This window comes from Tursiops truncatus, chromosome 17 (genome assembly GCF_011762595.2).
Source record: "Tursiops truncatus isolate mTurTru1 chromosome 17, mTurTru1.mat.Y, whole genome shotgun sequence".
NCBI lineage: Eukaryota > Metazoa > Chordata > Mammalia > Artiodactyla > Delphinidae > Tursiops > Tursiops truncatus.
The window spans coordinates 62,482,242-62,503,451 of NC_047050.1; the positions used below are offsets into that span (position 1 = coordinate 62,482,242).

A 21,210-nucleotide genomic window follows, 5' to 3' on the forward strand; every position below is an offset into this window, starting at 1 on the left:
TCCAAAATCAAGGTGTCAGCTGGGCCATACTCCCTCGAAAAACCCTAGGGGAGGATCCTTCCCTCCTCTCCCAGCTGCTAGTGGCTCAGGTGATTCTTGGCTTATGGCTACAGAAGTCCAGTCTCTGCTTCCGTCCTCACATGGCCTTATCCTCTTCTCCCTGTCTCTCCTCTGAGGGCCTTTTATAAGAACACTTGTCATTAGACTTAGCGTTCACCAGAAAGCCCAGGATGATCTCATCTTGAGAATCTTAATTACATCTGCAAAGACCTTTTTTCCAAATGAGGTCACATCCACGGTTCTGGTGGTTAGGATGCGGACATATCTTTTGGGACCTGATTGATCAACACACTACACCCTGCGAGGTAGGACGCCCACGTAGGGGATGCAAGAAGTTATTGGCCTTGAATCGATCCAGCTGGGAGGCAATCCCAAAAGGAGGCAAACAAGATAAACCTAGCTATCATGAGCCTGTCCTTCCAAGCATCGCTTAAGTCAGGACGCTGGGTTTTTTGCAAACCTCTCCCCTCCTCTGTCAATCGGTCACCTGCTTACCAGCCCTGTCTCTGCCAACGAAGACTCACTGGAACACAACTGGGAGGATTTACTGACCTGCTGGGGAGAGAGCATTGTCTCTTTTGCCAATACCTTGGATGAGGAGGCATTTATCTTTCAGGAGAGAGGACCTTATTGGTGCCATAAGCTTCAATGTGCACATATACCTAATTGTGTGTTAACAGGGCCATGGCTCTAAAGGATCAGGGGCCTCACTACTAGAGCAGCTCTAGCTCTAGTGACCTCTAGCCGAGGGTGAGCAATTTCTTCACAGTTCCGTCCCCGGTCCAGACACCCACATCAGCTGAGCAGAAAGTCAGCCCCGAGTGGGTACCAGCCATCTCCTTCACCTGCCTCCATGACACTCTTCTTGTCCTTGCTACTTCCCAGATGTGGATGGTCAAAAAAATTTATTGTAATTAGTAGAATGGTTGAACGTTATTATTACAGGTAATGTTGAAGAAAAGATCGCCATAGTCCCCCATCCAAATATGACTGTTAGTTTTTGCTTTGCACTCATCTATCCATACACCACCTTCCCTTGCTGGCAATAATAATGGACATGCTATCATTTTGTGCCTTGGTTTTTTCTTTTTTCACTTAATTCATTAATTGTTAATGCACATTTGTTGAGCATATATTAAACAGCAAGTTTTACTTTAATATTTCACCGTGATTTATAGTTTCTTTTTTTTTTAATTTATTTTTTTATTTTTGGCTGCGTTGGGTCTTCGTTACTGTGCGTGGGCTTTCTCTAGATGCAGTGAGTAGGGGTTACTCTTCATTGTGGTTCGAGGGCTTCTCATTGCGGTGGCTTCTCTTGTTGCGGAGCATGGGCTCTAGGTGTGCAGGCTTCAGTAGTTGTGGCGCACGGGCTTCAGTAGTTGTGCCACGCAGGCTCAGTAGTTATGGTGCCCGGGCTTAGTTGCTCCGCGGCGTGTGGGATCTTCCTGGACCAGGGCTCGAACCTGTGTCCCCTGCATTGGCAGGCAGATTCTTAACCACTGCACCACCAGGGAAGTCCTATAGTTTCTATGTAACCATTATAATGATCATTTTTACTGGCTGCCTAATAATCCACTTCTCAACACACCACAATTTAGGTACTAGAAGGACTTTTGATTGAGTGACAAAGAGTTCTAGTTCTGTTCCATTCCACTGTGTGGGAGCCTTTCCCACAGCACCAAGCAATTCTTGGACATCAGCTGGGTGTCCTACAACTCAACTCATGCCAATCGCAAGCCGAGATTGTCACCTGTGCTTCTGACCAACTAGCGACGGATTAGAGATTCCAACAACACCCTCCTTGGGTTTGATCAATTTGCTAGAGTGGCTGAGAGCAGTCAGAGAAACTTTTTCCTTAATAGAGTACCAGTTTATTATAAAAGGATATAACTCAGGAACAGCCAGAGGGAAGAGATGCACAGTGCATCTCTCTGAGTGCACCAACCTCCCTAAACCTCACGTGTCCAACAACGAGATGCTTTCTGAACCCTCTCCTTCTGGGTGTTTATGGAGCTTCATTACATAGGCGTGATTGATCAAATCATTGGCCATTGGTGACTGATTAACCTCCAGCTCCTCCCTTCTCCACCAGAGGCTGTGGGGTTAGACTAAAAGTTCCAACCCTCTGGTCACAAGGTTGGTCCTCCTGGCAAAGAGCTCCACATCCTTAAGTGCCAATGTCCTTAGGTCTGAAAGTCTCCTCATGAACATAACAAAAGACCCCTTTATTGCTCTCAGCTCTCATCAGGTTGGAAATTCCCAGGGTATTAGGAGCTCTGTGCCAGAAACTGATATGAAGACCAAATATACATTTCTTATTATAAGTCACAACATCACAGAAAGTAACCCCAAAAAGCTTAAGAAGGGGACCATGCATTGACGTCCTCAGTGGACAAGTCAAGCATAAGATTGGCTTCAGGGGTAACTGAAATCAGATGTCGAAAGGATGCTGCTGGGCATCTGTCTCCACCTCTTAGCCCTGGTTTCTCCAGATCCAGCTTTGCTTTCAGGCAAGCTGCCCCCACATGGGGCAAGATGGCTGCCAGCAGCCGTAGTTTATAATCTACTAGCTAAGCAATCCCAGTAGAAGGAATGCCTCCTTTCCCCAGGAGTCCCAGCAATAGTCCTGGGCTGACTCCCATGAGGATAACGTGTCATGTGACCACCTTTGGGCCAATCCCTGTGGCCAGTGGTCTGGCTTCAGTGTGCCTCCCCCGCACCCAATCCAGGGCACGGCAGTAAACCCACCCAAAGCACATGCATGGTGGAGCAGAGGTAATTCCTTCAAGTGAGCTTGGGGGAGTTCCCTGGCGGTCCAGTGGTTAGGAATGGGCGCTTCCGCTGCAGGAGGCCCGGGGTCTATCCCTGGCTGGGGAACTAAGATCCCACAAGTCGCACGGTATAGGCCAAAAATAAAATAAAGTGAGCTCGGGGTGCTGTTGGCAGGAAGGAGGGGTGCCTGGCAGGCAGGAACACACACGTCTCTCCCCGTTGTTGGCTATCTAGGGCCCCCCATCCCCCAAGTTTCTGCTATGATGGAGGATGCAGTACCTGCTGGCTGAGCTGGACTCCCTTCTCCCTCCCACTGGGGCAGCTCAGCCTAGTCTAGTCTATATCCCCTGGGGTCTCCACAGGGATTTTGTTTGAGGCGAGGATTCCACGGCTTAAAAACATTTGAAAGCCAGTGGCCCTAGAGCGTCTTAAAGCTCCAAATGTTTGAGAACCTGTGACTTTAAATCTGTCCCTCTCCTGTGACCCTGCCAGGCCACCGCCCCTTGGCCTCATCTCCCCCCCACCCCACCCCCGCCTCATCTTTTTGCTCATCTCCCCTTTCTCCTCTGCACTCTCCATGCCAGCAGTGGGTGGAGAGGCCAGAGGATCTGTGGTGGGGCTGGAAAGATGACGTCAGGACAGAGGCAGGGCCCGCACTGCAGCTCTGCGCCCCTCCTTGAGTCCTGCCCTGTCAGACCCTCCCCGCTCCAGTGCAGCAGCAAAGGGAACAGCTCTCCCAGGCTGGCTGGGACTGAGGGGGTTTGTCTGAAAGAAGTCAGCACCTGGCCCTGACTCTCTGGTGTCCGACCCCTCTGCCCTGGCCCAGGTCCTGGCCATCCTGATGGATGTGTTCACAGACGTGGAGATCTTCTGTGACATCCTAGAGGCGGCCAACAAGCGCGGGGTGTTCGTCTGTGTGCTCCTGGACCAGGGAGGCGTGAAGCTCTTCCGGGAGATGTGTGACAAAGCCCAGATCTCTGACAGTCACCTCAAGGTAGGGTCCCGTGACAGTGTAAAAGGTATTTTGTGTTAGGATAGAATAGGCTACGCTGTGGTAACGCATGCCTCCATCTCAATGGCTTAACACACATTCCTTTCTTGTTCAAAGTCCAGTTCAGACAGCCCTCCCTCACCTTGTAGCTGCACCACAAGGAATACACGGCCCCCGAGACATAGTGACAGGGAGAGAGAGGGAGGGAGGATTCTGAGGGATGTTTTTAGGACCTGGCCTGGAAGAGATTTCCATCATTCCCGCTCATAGCCCTTTGACCTCACACAGCTCCACTGGGGGCTGGGAAGGATAAAGGGGCCCGACCTCTGCCTTTTCTCCTCTCAGCTGAGGAGACCCGGTGGGTGCACTTCTGGGGCAGTGAGACATCCAGGACCTGTGGGACGCATCTTTAGGGCTCCACGGCCCCAACAGGATGCTGATCCTCTTGGACTTAACCAAACTCCTCACTTCCTTCTTCCAGCAAGGAGAAGGGAAACCCAGAGATGAGGGTTCACTTAGTCACGGCAAATTTGGGGCAGCTAATTCAAGCTCTAACGTGAAACCGCCCACAGCTTTCACAAGCAGACCCAGCTGAACAGCTGACAGGTGGTTTCCTTGGTGACTGCCCCCCAGCTCAGGCAGGTCAGCCCCGGGAGACCCCAACCTCCCCGCCTTCCTCCTTCCCTTCCCCTCCACACTGACCGGGATGCAGCTGAGTCCAGGCACCTCCGGTCGCCACAGGCCTCAGGTCCCCCGACTGCTGGGTCTGCTTGACGTAACGTGGATCACACGGCCTCAGCATGAGGCCATTGAAACAGGTCCAGAGAGTCAGTGCGGGCCTTGTCCTCGTGGCCCACACCCGCTGCACCAAGGGACAGTGGGACGTGGCCCTGTTCCCGCCACCCCCAGAGCTTGTGGAGAGGCTGGAAGGAGTGGTTGGAGGCGCTGGGCAACCCCTTCCCAGAGCCCGTCCAGCTACCAGCAGGCATTCTCGGCACCAGAAGCGTCCCGCTGGCCTCTGACAGCCCCCTGCCTCACCTGCCTTTCATTTCTTCAGCTTCCAGGGGTGCTGGCTTGAGGGCTGGAGCAGCGGGTGCCACTGGGGAGGAAAGGGACAAACAGGGCCACAATTTGGGTTGTGGCCACACCTTTTCTTACAGCAATCTAGGGTCCACTGAGGTCTCCACAAAGCCGCCCCCTCTGATTGCACTGGGCCTTCCCTCTGACCAGCCTGGAGTCAGGGACTCATGTCACTAAAGCCACTTACAGGGTGAGGCTGGGCCTGCCAGGCCTCTGTGGGCCATGGGAGCCTGGACTGAGGGCTCTGTGGACACCAGGCCCGCATCTTCCTTCTACTTTCTGCTTTGTTTGAATTCTACCATCTCCCCTTTCTTTTCTTTTCTTTTTCTTTTTTCTTTTCCCCCATTACTCAAATAATGTCAGGACATTGAAGAAAATTTAGAAAATTCGGCCAAGGAAAACATAACAATGGCCCACAATCTCACCAGCTAGCAATAACCCTTCTACTCTTGGCAAGCATCCTTCCAGATGTTTTCTTAGGCAAGTGTGTGTCTCTGGGTACACAATTAGCGAGGATACCTTGACTTCCCTTGCAACAGAACGTTTCCATCCGGAGCGTGGAAGGAGAGGTGTACTGCGCCAAGTCAGGCAGGAAGTTCGCCGGCCAAATCCAGGACAAGTTCATCATCTCGGACTGGAGATACGTGCTGTGCGGATCGTACAGGTGAGCGCTGTGCTTCACCTTCTGTCGGGGCTTTGCGGAGGCCAAGGCCCACAGGCCCACCGGCAACGCCCTGGGGGAGCTGGGGGCTCATCATATACACGAGGCTGGAGGCAGGACCAGCCTGCGTGAAAGGGGAAAATCTGGGCCCTTCCTGGGAGGACTTCGGGGTAGGGAGACACTTCCAAGTGCCTTGGTTTCCCTTTGCGTGGCAATAGGACATAAAATCCTGTTTCCCTCCTCAGATCTCTCAGGTGTGATTCGAAAGCCATGTGATTTGTTTGGTTGTGTATGGGGGCCCCATTTTATTTTTAAAATGTTTGGTTATTTTAATATAGTGAATGTATTGAGATGTAATTCACATGTCAGATACTTCACCCATTTAAAGTGTGCAATTCTTTTTAGCATCACTTTTCTCATCCGTAAAATGGGGATAACAATACTTCCCCTTGCAGACTATTGTTAAGACTCAACGAGATAAAATTTGCAAAGCCTAGTGTAGCTCCCAGCACACAGTAGGTGCTCAGTAAGCGGTTGCTATCAGCCAGCCAAAGCCCCAAGGGAAGGGACACGTAATAGGCAAGACTTGAAAGGGTGTGGGCTGAGAAGACGCTGGTCGTGAAGGGCTGCCCAGCAGAGCAGGCCTGGGCGACGCCCCGTTGGCTGGGGGAGAGGGTGTGTGGGCCCCCGAGAAGGCTGGAGAGCACCGAGACAGCCCTCCTCTCACTTCAGAATTGCCAGGGCTTTCTGAGCTGTCACCATGTCCTAGATAAGATTACAAGCGTCACCCTCTGTGGCCCCTGACCACCAGCTTCCTGGCCCCTCCTCCACTTCCCTGTCAGAAGTGTCTCCAAATTTCATGGGACCTCAGGCTGGCACTAGGGACGGGAAGTGGCAGCAGCCCAGCCTAGAAGATAGATAAGCTAAGTTCAGTTCCCAGCTCTGCAGCTTCCTGGCTGGATGACCTCGGGCAAGTCACTGCACCTCTCTGTTCCTTCATTCGCTCACCAGCTATGTAGAGACCTAGTAGATACAGACCAGGCCTGCTGCAGGCATGGAACAGGATGGGGCTCCCTCCTGCAGCTCTGCTCGAACTAGGCGGGTAACCGATAACAAACCCAGGGGAGGGAAGGGGGCCTGGGATGGCGCCAGGGTGCCCCTCTCTGGCTCCCCATTTCCACCTCTTCCTGAGCCTGTTCTCCTCAGCTGTGCGAAGGGCCTGTGGCCTCCACCTCACAGGCTGCAGTAAAGGAAGCTGGGAGGCACTGTCCCTCTGCGAGGGGAAGAGCTGAGGTTTTACAACTAGTGTGCAGGGAGGGGGCTCAGGGACGAGGCAGCCCGGAGGGGACACCTCCAGTGTCCTGGGGCCACTGAGCCCACGTCTGTTTCCACCCACAGCCTCTCCCCTCATCCTCTGCTCCATCCGGGGGCACCTGTGGAAAAGGAGCCCCCCTGCTTCTGATTCTCAGGCCCTGTCTCCAGCCCTTGGTTGTTTGTAAGAGGCTGAGGTGGGGCTGAACTCCCCTCCCCAAGTGGCCAAAGCCACCTTATCAGCCTTTTGTTCTTTCCCTAGAGAGGGACAAAGGCCTCTGGGCAGCAAGCACATAAAGCTCAGGGCAGGAGCTCAGCCTAAAACCCTACATCAGGCCTCTGACCTTGACCTCTGACCTTGACCAAGCACCACTAGACCGAGTTCACCACCTGGAGGGCAAGGGTGAGGGCCGGGCCTGGGCAGTTGCCCCAGACCCCAGGAGCCAAGCCTGGAGGGAGGGGTCAGTCAAAGCAGAGGAATTCTCGCTCTCTTTTTTATTAGGTGAAATTCACGATAACATAAATTAACCATTTAAAATGTACAATTCAGAGGCACGTAGTACAGTCACAGTGTGTGCAACCATCACCACTATCTAGCTCCAAACACTTCCATTGCCCCCAAAGAAACCACGCACCCATTGTACGGGGAGGAAGAACTCTTTTCTTTTTCGGCTACACAGCTTGTGGGACCTTAGTTCCCTGACCAGGGATCGAACCCGTGCTCCCTGCAGTGGAAGCGCAGTGGTCCGTGCCACCACTGGACCACCAGGGAAGTCCCAGGAAACACTTTTTTCTAATATCCTTCTCGGTTCTCTGGCTGGGGCCCTGTAAAATGGACTGGTGAGAGAGAGATGAACAGGAGAAAAGCAGACAAGTCTATTTAATACAAGTTTTACGTGACACAGGAGCCTTCAAAAGGAAATGAAGACCCAAAGAAATGGTTAAACCTTAGTGTTTTTATATGAGGTTGGATGAAGAACGGACAGCCACGGTAAAACGTGATAGGACGAAAGGGAAGAGCTAAGGGTAGTTACTGGGGGAAACAGAGCAAGGCTGGTCCATTCGGATCCCTCTGAGTCCCCCTGCCCTTGGAGATAAGGATGCTCCTTTCCTCTGGGTACAGGGAGGGCATCTCTCACATGAGGGCCTTGTGACTGGCTTCAGGGAGAAGGGGGAGGCCAGAGAGTCCTTCCTGCACCTGCTTCTCAAATTCCTTCAGCTCAAAATAACGTCTTTTGTCAGAGCGGCATACACAGACGTGGGGATGACACATCCACAGCCCCTCCACCGCTAAGCGGTCACTTCCCCTTCCCCATCTTTGAGCAACCAGTTGTGCGACTGGCAAGTGGCTTACTTAGCCATTACAAAGATTTCCATACATTTGAAAAGGACAGAGAAAGAAATTCTGAAAGGAGATGAAGAGGGGGGAAGCCTCTCCTCTTATTTTCAATAAGGAGAATTAACTCTCTCAGGTTTCATTTGTATTTGCCCTTTGAGCTCATAATGCAGGGGTGGCCTTGCCCTTGGAAGGGGCAGAAGGAAGCATAACCACCTTGCTGAGCTTTGTGCCAGGCCCTGGGCCAGGTGCGATCAGACCTTTAGTAAGGATTTAATCTTCGTGACTTCTTTTTTTTTTTTTTTTTTGGCTTGCCACATGGCATGCGGGATCTTAGCTCCCCAACCAGGGAGCAAACCCATGCCCCCTGCAGTGGAAGTGCAGAGTCCTAACCACTGGACAGCCAGGGAAGTCCCTTAATCCTCGTGACATTTTGAGGGAGGCATTATTCTTCTAAATGACAGATGGGAACTGAGGCACAGAGAGGCTAGGTGATTGGGTCAGGGTCACCAGCTTCCTTGACTAGGATCTCCAGCTCGTTAGTGCCTGCCGAGGCCAGGTCGGGCTTGATATGGGAGGTACCAGGAGGAGGGTGGCAGTGGGCTTGAAGACATGCTGGGCCATTCCTGGGAACTGTGGAGAATCCAGCTTCTGGAGGGAGGGCAGGACAACTATAATGTTTTTGCTCTCAACATTCAAAGGTGATCTGTTTGCCAGCCTTTCAGAGGATCCTTTTCCCTGGGACCCTTAGAGCTGTTTCCAATAAAAACAAAAAATCAATCAGAAAAGCCTTCACCCCATCCTTTCAGTCCACCTGTCTCTGGGCCCCTCCCTCTGGTTGCACACAGTTTTCCCAAACTGAAGGGCTCTGTCCATTTCTCTGGCTGAGTCGTGGGGGTGGGAGTGGGGAGGGTGTGCATTTCAACATTTCAGCTCTTGTTGAGGGTCTCACCAGCATAGGGCTGTGCCACATGCTGGGGACACAGAACTCCTCTCTCTCCTTAGGAAATGTAGATGAATGACCACAGGGTGCGGTATGGTGTGTGCTCTAAGATCAGCATGAGCTAAGAAAGTGCTCTGGGGTCAGCCAGGAGGGAGCTCCCACTTCTGCCGGCAGGTCCAGGAGGCTGGATTGAGGCTTGGAGGATGAAGAAGTTTGGGGCGGGGGTGAGGTGCAAAATCAGGCAGCTGCAACAGCATGAGCGACAGCATGATATCAGCATGGCCTTCCAACCGGCTCCTGAGTCCACTCCTGCCCTGACCCCTGCTGCCACCCTGGGCTTTACCAGGAACAGAAAGATTTTTAAACACAAACAAGATCAAATCACTTCCATCCTTAAAATCCTTCGATGCATGTCATTGCTCCTAGGGGGGAAAAAAAATCCACCTTCTTACTGCGGCCTCTGTCTTAGCAGAATTCTTCTTCCCCTCCTCTGTGCTGCAGCCACACTGGCCTCTCCCCAGGTCTTTCATGCCTCAGGGTCTTTACACTTGCCGTTTATTCCCTTTGCTGGACAGCTCAATCCTGTTGTCCTTACCCTGCTAACTCATCTTGCCGGAGGCAGCTTCCAGATCATTCCCTAGAGACCTTTTCTGTGAACTTGTTTAGCCAAGATTTAAGAAAGATGACGTCGGGGCCTGAGCTGGGTCTGTTTTCTTTTCTATTGCTTCCTGGCAGGAAGTACAGTTAATACAGTGCCGGTATGTTTATACATGACCATAAATATTTGTTGAATGAATGGATGTTCATGTTAGGTCCTGGCCATCCAGTATGGCTAGAGGAATACAACTTTTGAAACTGTGCATCCCTGTCTATGAAATTGATTTAGTGGCTGATCCCCAGAATTCTTCAAAAATGAAATAGGACAGAACAAAAGTAATCAGAGCACTGAGGTAAAGGATGTTCTGGAGATTGTTGTGAGGTTATGTACGTATCTGTGTATGTGAGGAGGTTACAGTGTATCAATAAGATGTATTTCTCCAAGAACAGCCAAGATGAGTCTGAAGAAGAACAGGCAGGGCGGACTTGCCCTTGCAGATGGAGCTGTGGTAACCAAGACAATGTGGCATTGGGTGAAGGACACACACAAAGTGACAAATGGAACAGAACAGAAAGCCCAGACAGATTCCCACATGACAGGGCATGTCAGAGCAGTGGGGAAAGGTGAAACTGGAAAAAAAAAATGCTCCATGTGAGAAGGTGGATTCTACTTCACACATACACACTCACACATGCGGTGCACACACACAAAATCACCTCCTAATAGATTAAAAGAACTTAAATGTCAAAAACAAATTTTAAGACTCTTAGTAGAAAATATAGACGAATGTCTTTTAGACCTTAGGATAAGGATTAGGTGACTTAACATAGCCCCCGCTCTGTGTTAAACAGAACACAAAAAAGCATTAACTATAAAAGATTGCTAAATCTGACTGTATTACAATTAAAAACTCTGGTTCCCTCAAAGACAGCTCAAAGAATGTGAAAAGTCAGATTACAAACTGGGAGAAGGTTTTCATGATGCCCTGACAAGATTAGTGTCAAGAATCACAATGAACTCCCACAAACCACAAAAGAAACAGAACAATGAAAGTGTGGGGTGGGGGTGGGGGAGGTGAGAGCAGGCGGTTCACGGGGAGGAAACACAGGAAAAGATGTTCAGCATCCTCAGTGACCAGCAAAATGCAAATCAAGGCTAGAATGAGTTAACCATTTTATACCTATTCAGCAAAAAAAAAAAAAAAAAAAAAAAAAAAAAATTGGGTTGGCCAAAAAGTTCATTTAGGTTTTTCCATAGCATCTTACAGAAAAAGCTGAGCAAACTTCTGGCCAGCCAGTAAGAAGCCTGACAGTACAAAGAGTGCATTTACAAATCTCTACACTGCTGATGGGATTGCAAATCGGCACAGTGACTCTGGAAAGAGTGTGGCATTTTCTCTAAAGCTGAACATTCACCTAGCTTTGTCCAGCAATTCCACTCCTAGGTGTATTTCCAAGAGAAACGGGTCCGCAGGACAGTAGAAGACGGGTATAAGAGTGTTCACAGAAGCACTGGTCACAACAGGAGAACCATGGAAACAACCCAGATGCCTCTCAATGAGAGAATGTATGAATAAACCAGGATATAGCCCCCAGTGGAATATCATACAACAGTCAAAGACAAGTGAAGTACAGCAACAAGAGATAACATGGATAAACTGCAATGTTGAAGTGAAAAAAAATCCCCAAAGATTAATCCCCAAAGATATATGTTAAAAACAACGAAAATAGAAATATTTACAGTTGTTCCTCCGCATCTGTGGGGGATTTAGATACCAAAATCTGAGGATGCTCGAGTGCCTTATATAAAATGGTGTAGTATTTGCATATAACTTACCCATATCCTCCTGAATACTTTAAATCATCTCTAGATCACGTATAATACCTAATACAACGTAAATACTATGTAAAGAGCTGCCAATGGGGCAAATTCAAGTCTTGCCTTTTGAAACTTTCTGGAAAATTTTTTTCTGAATATTTTCCATCTGTGGTTGGTTGAATCGTTGGATGCAGAACTCGAGTATATGGAGGGCTGACGGTACTTTCAAGAGTATAGAAAACTTTTTCTTACTATAGAAAAAGGAAAGTTTGGGAACCATGACACAGGCTTCTGGGTGATGACTTCCTCTATTTGGGGGAAACTGGATGGGTTCCTAGGAGGGACCATGTGATTAGATGCTGGTTATTGTCAATGCTAGCTTTTTATTTTAGGTGATGGGTTCATAGGTGCTTATTAGATTATTTAAAATAACTAAGTAAAGGGATTTCCCTGGTGGTCCAATGGTTAGGACTCTGCACTTTCACTGCCAAGAGCCCGGGTTCAATCCCTGGCCGGGGAACTAAGATCCCACAAGCCGCTTGGCGTGGCCAAAAAATAAAATAAAGCTGCAGAAATGTAAATGGGCCATTAATAGATCAATGATGAGAGTGAGTCTTGAGCCAAAAATTATGATTAAATCAACTATCTGTACTTAAGGGCCAAAAAAACAATAAAAATAAAATGTAATTCTTACCATGGGTGGTGATAAAAGAAAGTGTAAAAGCTAGAGCACAGGATGAATGGACATGTGGGGTGTAGAGGAGGGAAACCCATGAGCAGCGAGCAGGGTCAGGGGATGGCACTCAGGTGGTGCAGGGATACACAAGGGGCACAGGGGCACAGAGGGTGCATGGGGCCCTGAAACACTGCCAGGGCACCTTTGGACCTGCCTTTTTTTTGGGTGGGGGGCCATGTGGCAGGAGGGATCCTAGTTCTCTGACCAAGGATCGAACCCATGACCCCTGGAGTGGAAATGCAGGGTGTCTCAACCACTGGACCGCCAGGGAAGTCCCCTAGACCTGCTTTGTTAAGAAAGCATGCAGTTGCTTGTTCTAATCTAGCCTGATTCCAAAGAACACAGGGCGATTGATTTCTTCGTGTAGCCAAGAGTCCGGCTGTCCCAGAGTTTGCTGCCTTCCCCATCACCTGGTTGGCCAGAGGCACGGTATCAGCTGCTCACCTCTCTGGGGTGCATGGGTGGCTCCCGGGCAGGAGGTGAGGTTTAAACAAAGCCTCACTGCTCTTCCCAGGATTGCTCCGGCCTTGCGTGGGCCCTGCCCTGCCTCACAGAGCAGGGGACTCCAGAAGCTGGGTCCGCCTTTTGGTGGCAAGACACGCGGGCTGGGGGCTGGGGGCTGGGGGCTGGGGGCTGGAGGCTGAGACTCTTGGTTGGGTCCTTTCTGTCCCCCACAGTGACCCTGTCCCCCTCTGACCATGCTGTCCTCATTGCTCCCCACGCCTAGGTCCACAGTATTAGGGACCCAGGAATCTCTCAAATGATGTTCTTGGTGCGTCTCCTGTGCTGCCACCAGGCTTTTTTGCGGGGAGTGGGGTGATGAGGGGAGTTTCCCATCAGAGATAGAAAGGAATCTGTTTAAGTTAGGGAATCATAAAAGGTAACACACAAATGCCTTGAACATTTTGTTTCCATTTAAAATGTGTAAATGGAGAGAAGGCCAAGGCCTCTGCTTAAGGGCGGCCTCCCGTGGGTGTCTGGGCAAGCCCACTGATGCGGCATCTTTCCCATCCTGTGGGCTCACCCCTGTGTTCTCCTTTCCATCCCCCAAAGAGCACAGGAGTCTTCCCCCCACTCGCACCCCTTCCGGCCCATTTGCCTGAAAACTGGGCTACACCCTTCAGCTTTTCATGGAAATACAGCCCTTCCTTCCAAGGAGCAGCCCCAGACTGCTAACTATTTGGTTAGAAGAGGCAGGTGTCACACCTGTCACAGGTGGAGCCGCTAAGGCCCCAGCAGCTGGTGACTCACATCAGCACAGAATTGGGGACACTGGCACTCGGTCCCTTTGGGCCTCCACAGGGATCTTCTAAGGGGCCATAATCTGCGCACCAGGAAGGAACACTGACCGGAGGCCCAGATTCACTCTGCATCTTAGCTACTCCCCTGCAAACACTTGCTGGTCTCTGAGCTTCAGTTCTCCCATCTGTGGGAGGGGAGGGTTTGGGCCTGGGTGGAAGCAGCCGGCGCGGAGAAGCGGTGGGCACGCGTTAGTGGCCCTTCGGGCGCAGGGTGCCCAAGCCCTCCCCATCCCCAGCCCTCACTCTCTCTCCTCTCGCCTCCAGCTTCACCTGGCTCTGTGGGCATGTGCACAGAAACATCCTCTCCAAGTTCACGGGCCAGGCGGTGGAGCTGTTTGACGAGGAGTTCTGCCACCTCTACGCCTCCTCCAAGCCCGTGATGGGCCTCAAGTCGCCCAGGCCGGCCGCACCCCTCCAGCCCAGAGCAGCCCCCGGCCCCCGACCCGGCCGCCTCAGTGGCAGTAGCTGCTCCACCAGCGACGGCACGTCCTCCAACCCCTTCAGCAGCCTGTCGACAGGCAGCAACCCCCAGAACCGGAGTCTGTCCACGTCCTCGGGGCCCGGCAGCCCCCTGGCCCCAAACCCACCTCTGGCCCCTAGGTTCCAGCCCTATCATGGCCCTTGGAGGGCCCTGACCTCACAGGCCCACTTCTCCCCGAGGCCCCATGATGGCCTGTTTGCTCTCTACAGCAACCTCAACGGCTACAGACCTACGCGGCTGCAGGTCGAGCAGCTTGGCCTGGTGCCCAGGGTGGCCCACACCTGGAGGCCCTTTCTACAGGCCTCCCCGAATTTCTGAAGGGTCCCTTCCTCCAGCTGACCTCCCCAGGGCCAAAGCTGGGCATTCTTGGATTTTCTGGCTCAAGGACCCTACCTTAATCAGTGGCCCTTTGAACTAAAGGCACTTGGACGAAACCATTGCCTGTGTTTGAATGTTCCCAGGCCTCAGACGGTTCGCTTCCTGACCCCCACACTTCCCTGGGTTCCCCTCTCTAGTATGCCCTATGCAGCACATTCCAGAAGTTTCCAGGGAGGTGGCGGGCAGGGAGCTAGAGGACAAAATCATGAAAATAGAGCCCCTTTCTCCAAAGAGCAGCCAGTGCTTTCATATTAACATTTTCCAAATCTCTGTAATGTGAGAAGGGGCTGATGCAGCCCGAGTTTTACATATGGATAAACTGAGGCACTGAGAGCCAGGGGGTAGGTGTGACCAAGGAACTCCTGTGTCCCAGTGCCCAGGGGTGGTCTGCTCCCCAGAGATTCTGGAGAGACAGATTCAGGAGAAAGTATGGGGACATTCTAGATGTTTCTGGGAGGGGAGGTAAACTCCTCCTCCCTGGAAGAGCATAATACTAGAGTATCCCTGGCCCGATGAATGAGGGATGAGGCCCCAGAACCTGCCACTGTAAGTTATGTGTGGCTGGTTGAAAGGGTGGCCACCAAGGGTGGAGCAAACCAAGGCATCTAGCGGATGGACATGGACAAGGCAGTTTGGCAGCTCAGGTTTTTGCTCTGAAGAGCCTTGGGCTGGCCTGGAGGTCCCTGGAGTCTGGGCTGGAACCCAGGGGTTTGAGTTGTCAGATCTGGGAATGGCCCTGCAGCAGTGCTTCAGGAAGCCTTGAGCAACCAATGAGGACCCCGCATTGACCTTGCAGCTCCCAGGCTTAGTCAGCTACCTCCAGATCCAGGCCCCTCACCAGTCTCATCATTCTTTCCTTCTCAGAGTCACAGCACGTCCTGTTTGTTGCTGGGGTGGTAATAGATGCTAAGGCCACAGCGTTGCTGGGGTAGAAAGAACACAGGATGCTGAGGGAGCACAAAGGAGGGCCAGCCAGCCCAGCTTGGGAGGCCAGGGGACACTTCCCAGAGAAGCGACAGGTAACCCAAGACCTAAGGAACAAGGCTGTATGGCTGGGGCGAGGGATGCGACTTGGGCTGTTTCAGTCCAAGAGAAGCAGGGGCAAAAGCCCCACACATGTCTTTCGGTTTCCATGTCCTCCCCCGCCACCAAGTCGTCTCAGCAAATGTCTTCCTGTTGCCCTTCTCCGGCTCAGAAGCTTTGCCTTTGCTGCGGAGGCTGGAGGGACAATCCTTCCTCCTGGTGGCCTCTGAATCCTGATGCACATGGCATCCCGAGTCGTGCTCTGCAGAGGGCATCTCCCTGCAGCCCAGCCCTGTTTGTATTTGTCCAACACTCCTGGCAGAGGCAGAGGCAGAGGCATCTTTGCTTTTGTTTTAAACTGTGTTTCTGTCCTCACTTCACCTTTTTATTCCTTAGTTCCTGAAAATCCAACAATAACACCAAAAGCCCTTTGGCTGCTGAAGGTTGTTTTTTTTTTTAAAAAAATAAATCCATTTATTTATTTATTTTTGGCTGCCTTGGGTCTTTGTTGCTGCATGTGGGCTTTCTCTAGTTGCAGCGAGCAGGGGCTACTCTTCGTTGAGGTGTGCAGGCTTCTCACGCGGTGGCTTCTCTTGTTGCAGAGCATGGGCTTTAGGCGTGTGGGCTTCAGTAGTTGCAGCACGTTGGCTTCAGCAGTGGTGGCTCCCGGGCTTCAGAGCGCAGGCTCAGCAGTTGTGGCGCACGGGCTTAGTTGCTCCGCGGCATGTGGGATCTTCCCAGACCAGGGCACGAACCCGTGTCCCCTGCCTTGGCAGGCAGATTCTTTACCACTGCACCACCAGGGAAGCCCCTCCTGAAGGTTTTTTAAACCCCGGTCCTGATGACCGCCGTCATGAGGTTAGAATGACCAAGGCTGTGGAGTGTCCTAAGCTTGATTTCACAGCCTGACGAGAAAGCTTTGGGAAGGTAAAGCTTGCTGGGGTGCCCAGAGCTCCACAGGTGGGCTCTGTCCCCACGTCCGGCTCAGTCTGGGTGGAGAGGGGGTCTGCAGCCAGAACAAGCCCTCCTCCTCCACCGGCCAGTTTCCCCTCTGTGGTCGTCTTAGGGGTTTGCGAGTATTGTTTTTCCTCCGCTGAGCACCTTGTCACTTCCTCGTGATCCCAGCCGGCCGGGAAGTTAGGTTTGGTTGGCTTTGGCCAGTGGAATGCGAGCTGAAGTGTTGAGGACTGCTTCCAGCTTTTAAGCACTTGGGTGCAGATGGCCTTACCTCAAGATGGAGCCCCTTTCACCAGCCCAGGTTTCTAGGAGACTACAAAGAACAGGACACGCCTACCGCACTGACCTGCGGTGGCTAAGTGGTATGAGCAAGAAATAAACTTTTGCTGTTTAAGCCACTGAGAGTTGGGGCTGTTTCTTACTGCACCATGATCCAGCCTAGCCTGACTGAGAAAATCTCGGGACCCACTGATGTGAGGCTGGGCCGTTCCTTTGTGGGACTGGACTCTCCAGGGCCCCCAGCCTTGGGCTCTTGTCCCCAAACATTATTTCCACCTGGGGACTACGTGGCTTTTACACACCTGGCAAGGCAGCGCTTGAAAGCCAAAGCAAGTCCTTATCCAAGTTTCCAATCCTCCCAAACCCAGTTTTGCCCAGCTTTAATTCTGCTCCAGGCGGGACTCACACCTGCAACTGCCTTGGCAGGCCTGTTTGCTGGGGGCCATCCTGAGACGTACAGAGTTTCTCCTACAGTGTGAAATTCAACGACAGCAGTGGAGTGCCCACCGTGTGCCAAACAGATTTCAGCAACAGGCAAAGAGACCCAGCTTCACATCTGTCCTGGAGAATGCCAGAGTCAGCTGGGGGCGGTGCCCATGAGAACCACCACGTGAAAAACATGAGAGAATGGGAATTCCCTGGTGGTCCAGTGGTGAGGACTCTGCGCTCTCACTGCCGAGGGCCCGGGTTCGATCCCTGGTTGGGGAACTAAGATCCCACAAGCTGTGCGAGGCGCTGCCCCCCAAAAAAAGAACATAAGAGAATGAAATTGTATGATGGTCATGTTCGGGGGGACACAGTGGAAACACAGTCCCCAACCAGGGATCAGGGATACTATTACCCACCTGTAGGGTTATCAGCCAGGACTGGGGTGTTGATTGGAATGAGCATCCCTTCCCCTCAGGCCTCCCTCTCCTAGAAATGATCTGTGGCATTCATTGGTCCTCACCAGATCTCCCTATCTGTATTGTAAGAGGCCCCCCATGGGTGGTCCCGCACACAATGGATGCTAACTGACTGGTCAAGGAGCTTTGCTCCTGAGGGGGTCAAACATTCAGACACCCCAGGATGACCTGTACTCGCCCTCACCTTGACCTGGGCTCCCTGCCTCTCCTCTGCTGGCCCTGCTGGCCTGGCCTAGAAGTGCTAGAGCCGTATCTTCACATGATTCATTTTCTGGACTCAGTCCAAAAAGCTGTTGGACACAGAGAAACTGTCACTCATTTTCTCAGCTTCCTCCTGAAGAGGAAAAACTGTCATCAGAGAATGTAAATATTGCAGACACACGTACGAGTATAAACGACCTTTTTCCCTGGTTGCTCACTGCATATCCACTGAGATAGACATGCTGCCTCCCAGGGGCTCCATACTTCACTCCTCTGCAGGGTGTGGTGAGTGAGGGTGTCCACACGATGATGTGCCAGCCTGAGTGGACAGAGAGGCCCAGAGGAGGTGGCGTAGCGTGAGGCTGCAGTGTGTGCACAAGGCCAAACGTGAGGGGAGGGTGGAATCCAGCTCTCATAAGTGTGCTTGCCAAGGCCACCTTCCTCCACTGCCTGCTCACCGCGCCAGGCAAATTCACACAGACACCTTCTAGGCCGGTGGGCTGGGCTCTGAGAACAGAGTTTCTAGACCCACCCACTGAAATGGTTGCTAATGAGGAAGCCCCAAGCTCTCTGAACCTCATTTTCCCTGTGATCCTGAAGCGCACAAGCCAGGCCTCTCCCCTGACTTTTCAGAAATGGTGAGGACCCGTCCATTGGGGCTGCTATAACAAAATACCAAAGACTGGGTGGCTTCTAAACCACAGACATTTCTCACAGCTCTGGAGGCCGGGACTCCAAGATCAGGGTGCCGGCATGGTTGGGTTCTGGGGAAGGCCTTCTTCCTGGTTTGCAGGTGGTCACCTCTCACTGTGTCATCACATGGTGGAAGGGACAACCTAGCTCTCTGGGGCCTCTTTTCTAAGAGAACAAATCCTAATAATGAGGGCTCCATGCTCATGACTTAATCACCTCTCAAAGGCCCTGCCTCCTAACACCATCACCTTGGGGATTATGTTTCAACATGAGAATTTTGGGAGGACACAAACATGCAATCTATAGCAAAAGGTCATAAGCATAGAAGGTATCTGAGAGAAAAAGAAATGAGTAAGAAGTCCTCTCAGGGGATGGGAACATCCCTTGTTTGGAAGAGAGTGTATTTATTTGCCAGGGATGCCGTAACAAAATACCACGGACTCGGTGACTTAAACAGCAGACGTTTATATTCTCACAGTTGTGGAGGCTGAAGTCCGGGATCAAGGTGTCAGCAGGACTGGTTTCTCCTGAGGCCTCTCTCCTTGGCTCGCAGATGGCCATCCTCTTGCTGTGTGCTTATGTAGTCTTTCCTCTGTCCATATGCATCCCTACTGTCTTTTTTTTTTTTTGCAGTACGCGGGCCTCTCACTGCTGTGGCCTCTCCCGTTGTAGAGCACAGGCTCCGGATGCACAGGCTCAGCGGCCATGGCTCACGGGCCCAGCCGCTCCGTGGCATGTGGGATCTTCCCGGACCGGGGCACGAACCCGTGTCCCCTGCATCGGCAGGCGGACTCTCAACCACTGCGCCACCAGGGAAGCCCCCTAGTGTCTTTTTGTGTGTGTCCAAATTTCTTTTCCTTATAAGGACACCAGTCAAATTGGATTATGAATTTAAGGGGATGAAGTTGACAAAGTATGGACTTTTGATGGCTTATTTTATGTGTCAACTTGACTGGACCATGGGGTACCCATGTATTTGGCCAAACATTGTTCTGGGTGTTTCTGTGCGGGTGTTTTTGGATGAGATAAACATTTAAAATGGTAGTGTAAGTAAAGCAGATTGCCCTTGCAAACGCGGGTAGGCCTCCCCAATCAGCTGAAGACCTGACAACAAAAAGGCTGACTCTCCCCCAGGTAAGAGAGAGTTCCTCCTGCCTGACTGCCTTCAAACTGGGACATAGGTTTTTCCTGCCATCAGACTCAAACTGAAACACTGGCTCTTCCTGGGGCTTGAACCTGCTGGTCTTTAGAACTAGACCACTGGCTCTCCTGGGTCTCCAACTTGCCGACTCAACCTGTAGGTCTTGGAACTTGACAGCTTCCACAACTGTGTGAGCCAATTCCTCATAATAAATCTCTCTGTACATAAGTAGCTACAGATATAGACAGATAATATAGACACAGAGATGCAGATACACATACAGCTATAGATACACACATCCTATTGGTTCCGTTTCTCTGGAGAATCCTGACTAATACAGATTTTGGTGCCAGGAGCTTAAAGGTCTTATCTCCTAATACGGTCATATTCTGAGGTACTGGGTTAGGGCTTCAACGTATGCCCTTTAGGGGGACACAATCAGGCATAAGAGGCAGGCCTCCTGTGTCGGCCCACGTGGCCAGAGGAGTCCCTGCTCTGTACACCCACCTACAGCTGCTCGCTCTCCGCCCCCGCACACTCCCCGGCCGCGCTGCAGGACAGTGGGCACCTGCGTCACCTCAGCTGGGCCTCCGGAGATGGCCCTTCTCAATACAAACTGCTCCTCTCTACCAGCAGAGCCAGCACTTGCTTCTGGTGGCCGGCTGCTCTTTGAGAACAGCGGCCCTAAAGTGGAAAGGTCCCAGGGCCGGCTCCCCGATTTTTCCCCCCAACGCCCACAGCTGTGCTGTCCTCCCAGCGCAGCTCCTGTGAGAGACACAACAGCACTGCTGCTCTGGGAGCCCTCCCTGTGGCCACGGTATGAAGCAGCATCCAGTTCAGAGTCCCCTGGCTGAATGATTCTGTCCCCCGTCGTTGGAGGCCAGTCCTGGCTTCCATTCCCAAAGGGCCTGAATTCATGTATTTAACCACACGCTTGCCCCCAACCCTGTCCCCCAGTATGCCAGGGGCTGGGCAGCCCGCATGGGTGGAAACAGCGGTGTCCCAGCTCCCAGAGGGCTTATGTGATGGTGCCAAGAGCCTCCCTGCCTCCAGCGTTTGCTTCCCTGATCGGTGGTTTGCTGGGTCTACAAGGGAATGAAGGCGGAAGGAGAGATCGAGCTGAGACCTGAAAGTAAGGAGGACTCACCTGTGCACAAGGCAGGAGGGGCAGTGGGCAAAGCCGTCAAGAGTTTGGCCTTTTCCAGGTGGGAAAGCCCTTCAGGGTAACAAACTCCGCAACAGTGTGGATTCCCCAAAGCGTTGGGAGCTCTCAGTGACTTGAGTTCACCTCCACCCTCCACGTTAGTGCTCGTTATCTCCTAGACCCAGAAAACACATATTGCACGAAGCTGAAAGGTTGTTTAACACGTAGAAAGTGAAACCAGATTTATCGGCTTAAAGCACAACCCTAAACCAGCCATTCCCGGGCTCAGAGACCTTTCATAGCTCAGTATATCCCACGCCAAGTCAAGTTTCCTACCAGGCACTCAAGATCATCCATCATTTGACACCGGTTTACCCGCCCAGCCTCATTACCCACCACAT

General features: G+C 51.9%; 2 protein-coding genes and 1 non-coding gene across 6 annotated transcripts in view; 2 read left to right on the plus strand and 1 right to left on the minus strand.

Annotated features, from left to right (window-relative positions):
• The window catches only part of FAM83A (family with sequence similarity 83 member A), a 27,649-nt gene extending 6,885 nt beyond the window's left edge, over positions 1-20,764 (plus strand). Inside the window, exons 2-4 of one of the 3 annotated variants that reach the window (XM_033842914.2) lie at positions 3,659-3,826; positions 5,443-5,567; positions 20,623-20,764. In XM_033842914.2, the coding sequence (XP_033698805.1) occupies positions 3,659-3,826; positions 5,443-5,567; positions 20,623-20,764 (435 nt within the window). The other 2 variants (XM_073794716.1, XM_033842912.2) reach the window with 2 other exon arrangements.
• C17H8orf76 (chromosome 17 C8orf76 homolog) overlaps positions 8,499-21,210 on the minus strand; it is a 43,039-nt gene continuing 30,327 nt past the window's right edge. The window contains exons 6-7 of one of the 2 annotated variants that reach the window (XM_033842916.2): positions 20,813-20,984; positions 8,499-8,964 (exon numbers count right to left, since the gene is read on the minus strand). In XM_033842916.2, coding sequence (XP_033698807.1) covers positions 8,933-8,964; positions 20,813-20,984 — 204 coding nt within the window. In that variant the 3' untranslated portion in view covers positions 8,499-8,932. Of the gene's footprint in view, positions 8,965-19,424; positions 20,985-21,210 lie in introns of those variants that run through there. The other variant, XM_033842915.2, reaches the window with a different exon arrangement.
• On the plus strand, positions 17,361-17,433 carry TRNAE-CUC (transfer RNA glutamic acid (anticodon CUC)). The gene has a single exon. It is a non-coding gene; the product is annotated as a tRNA-Glu (tRNA).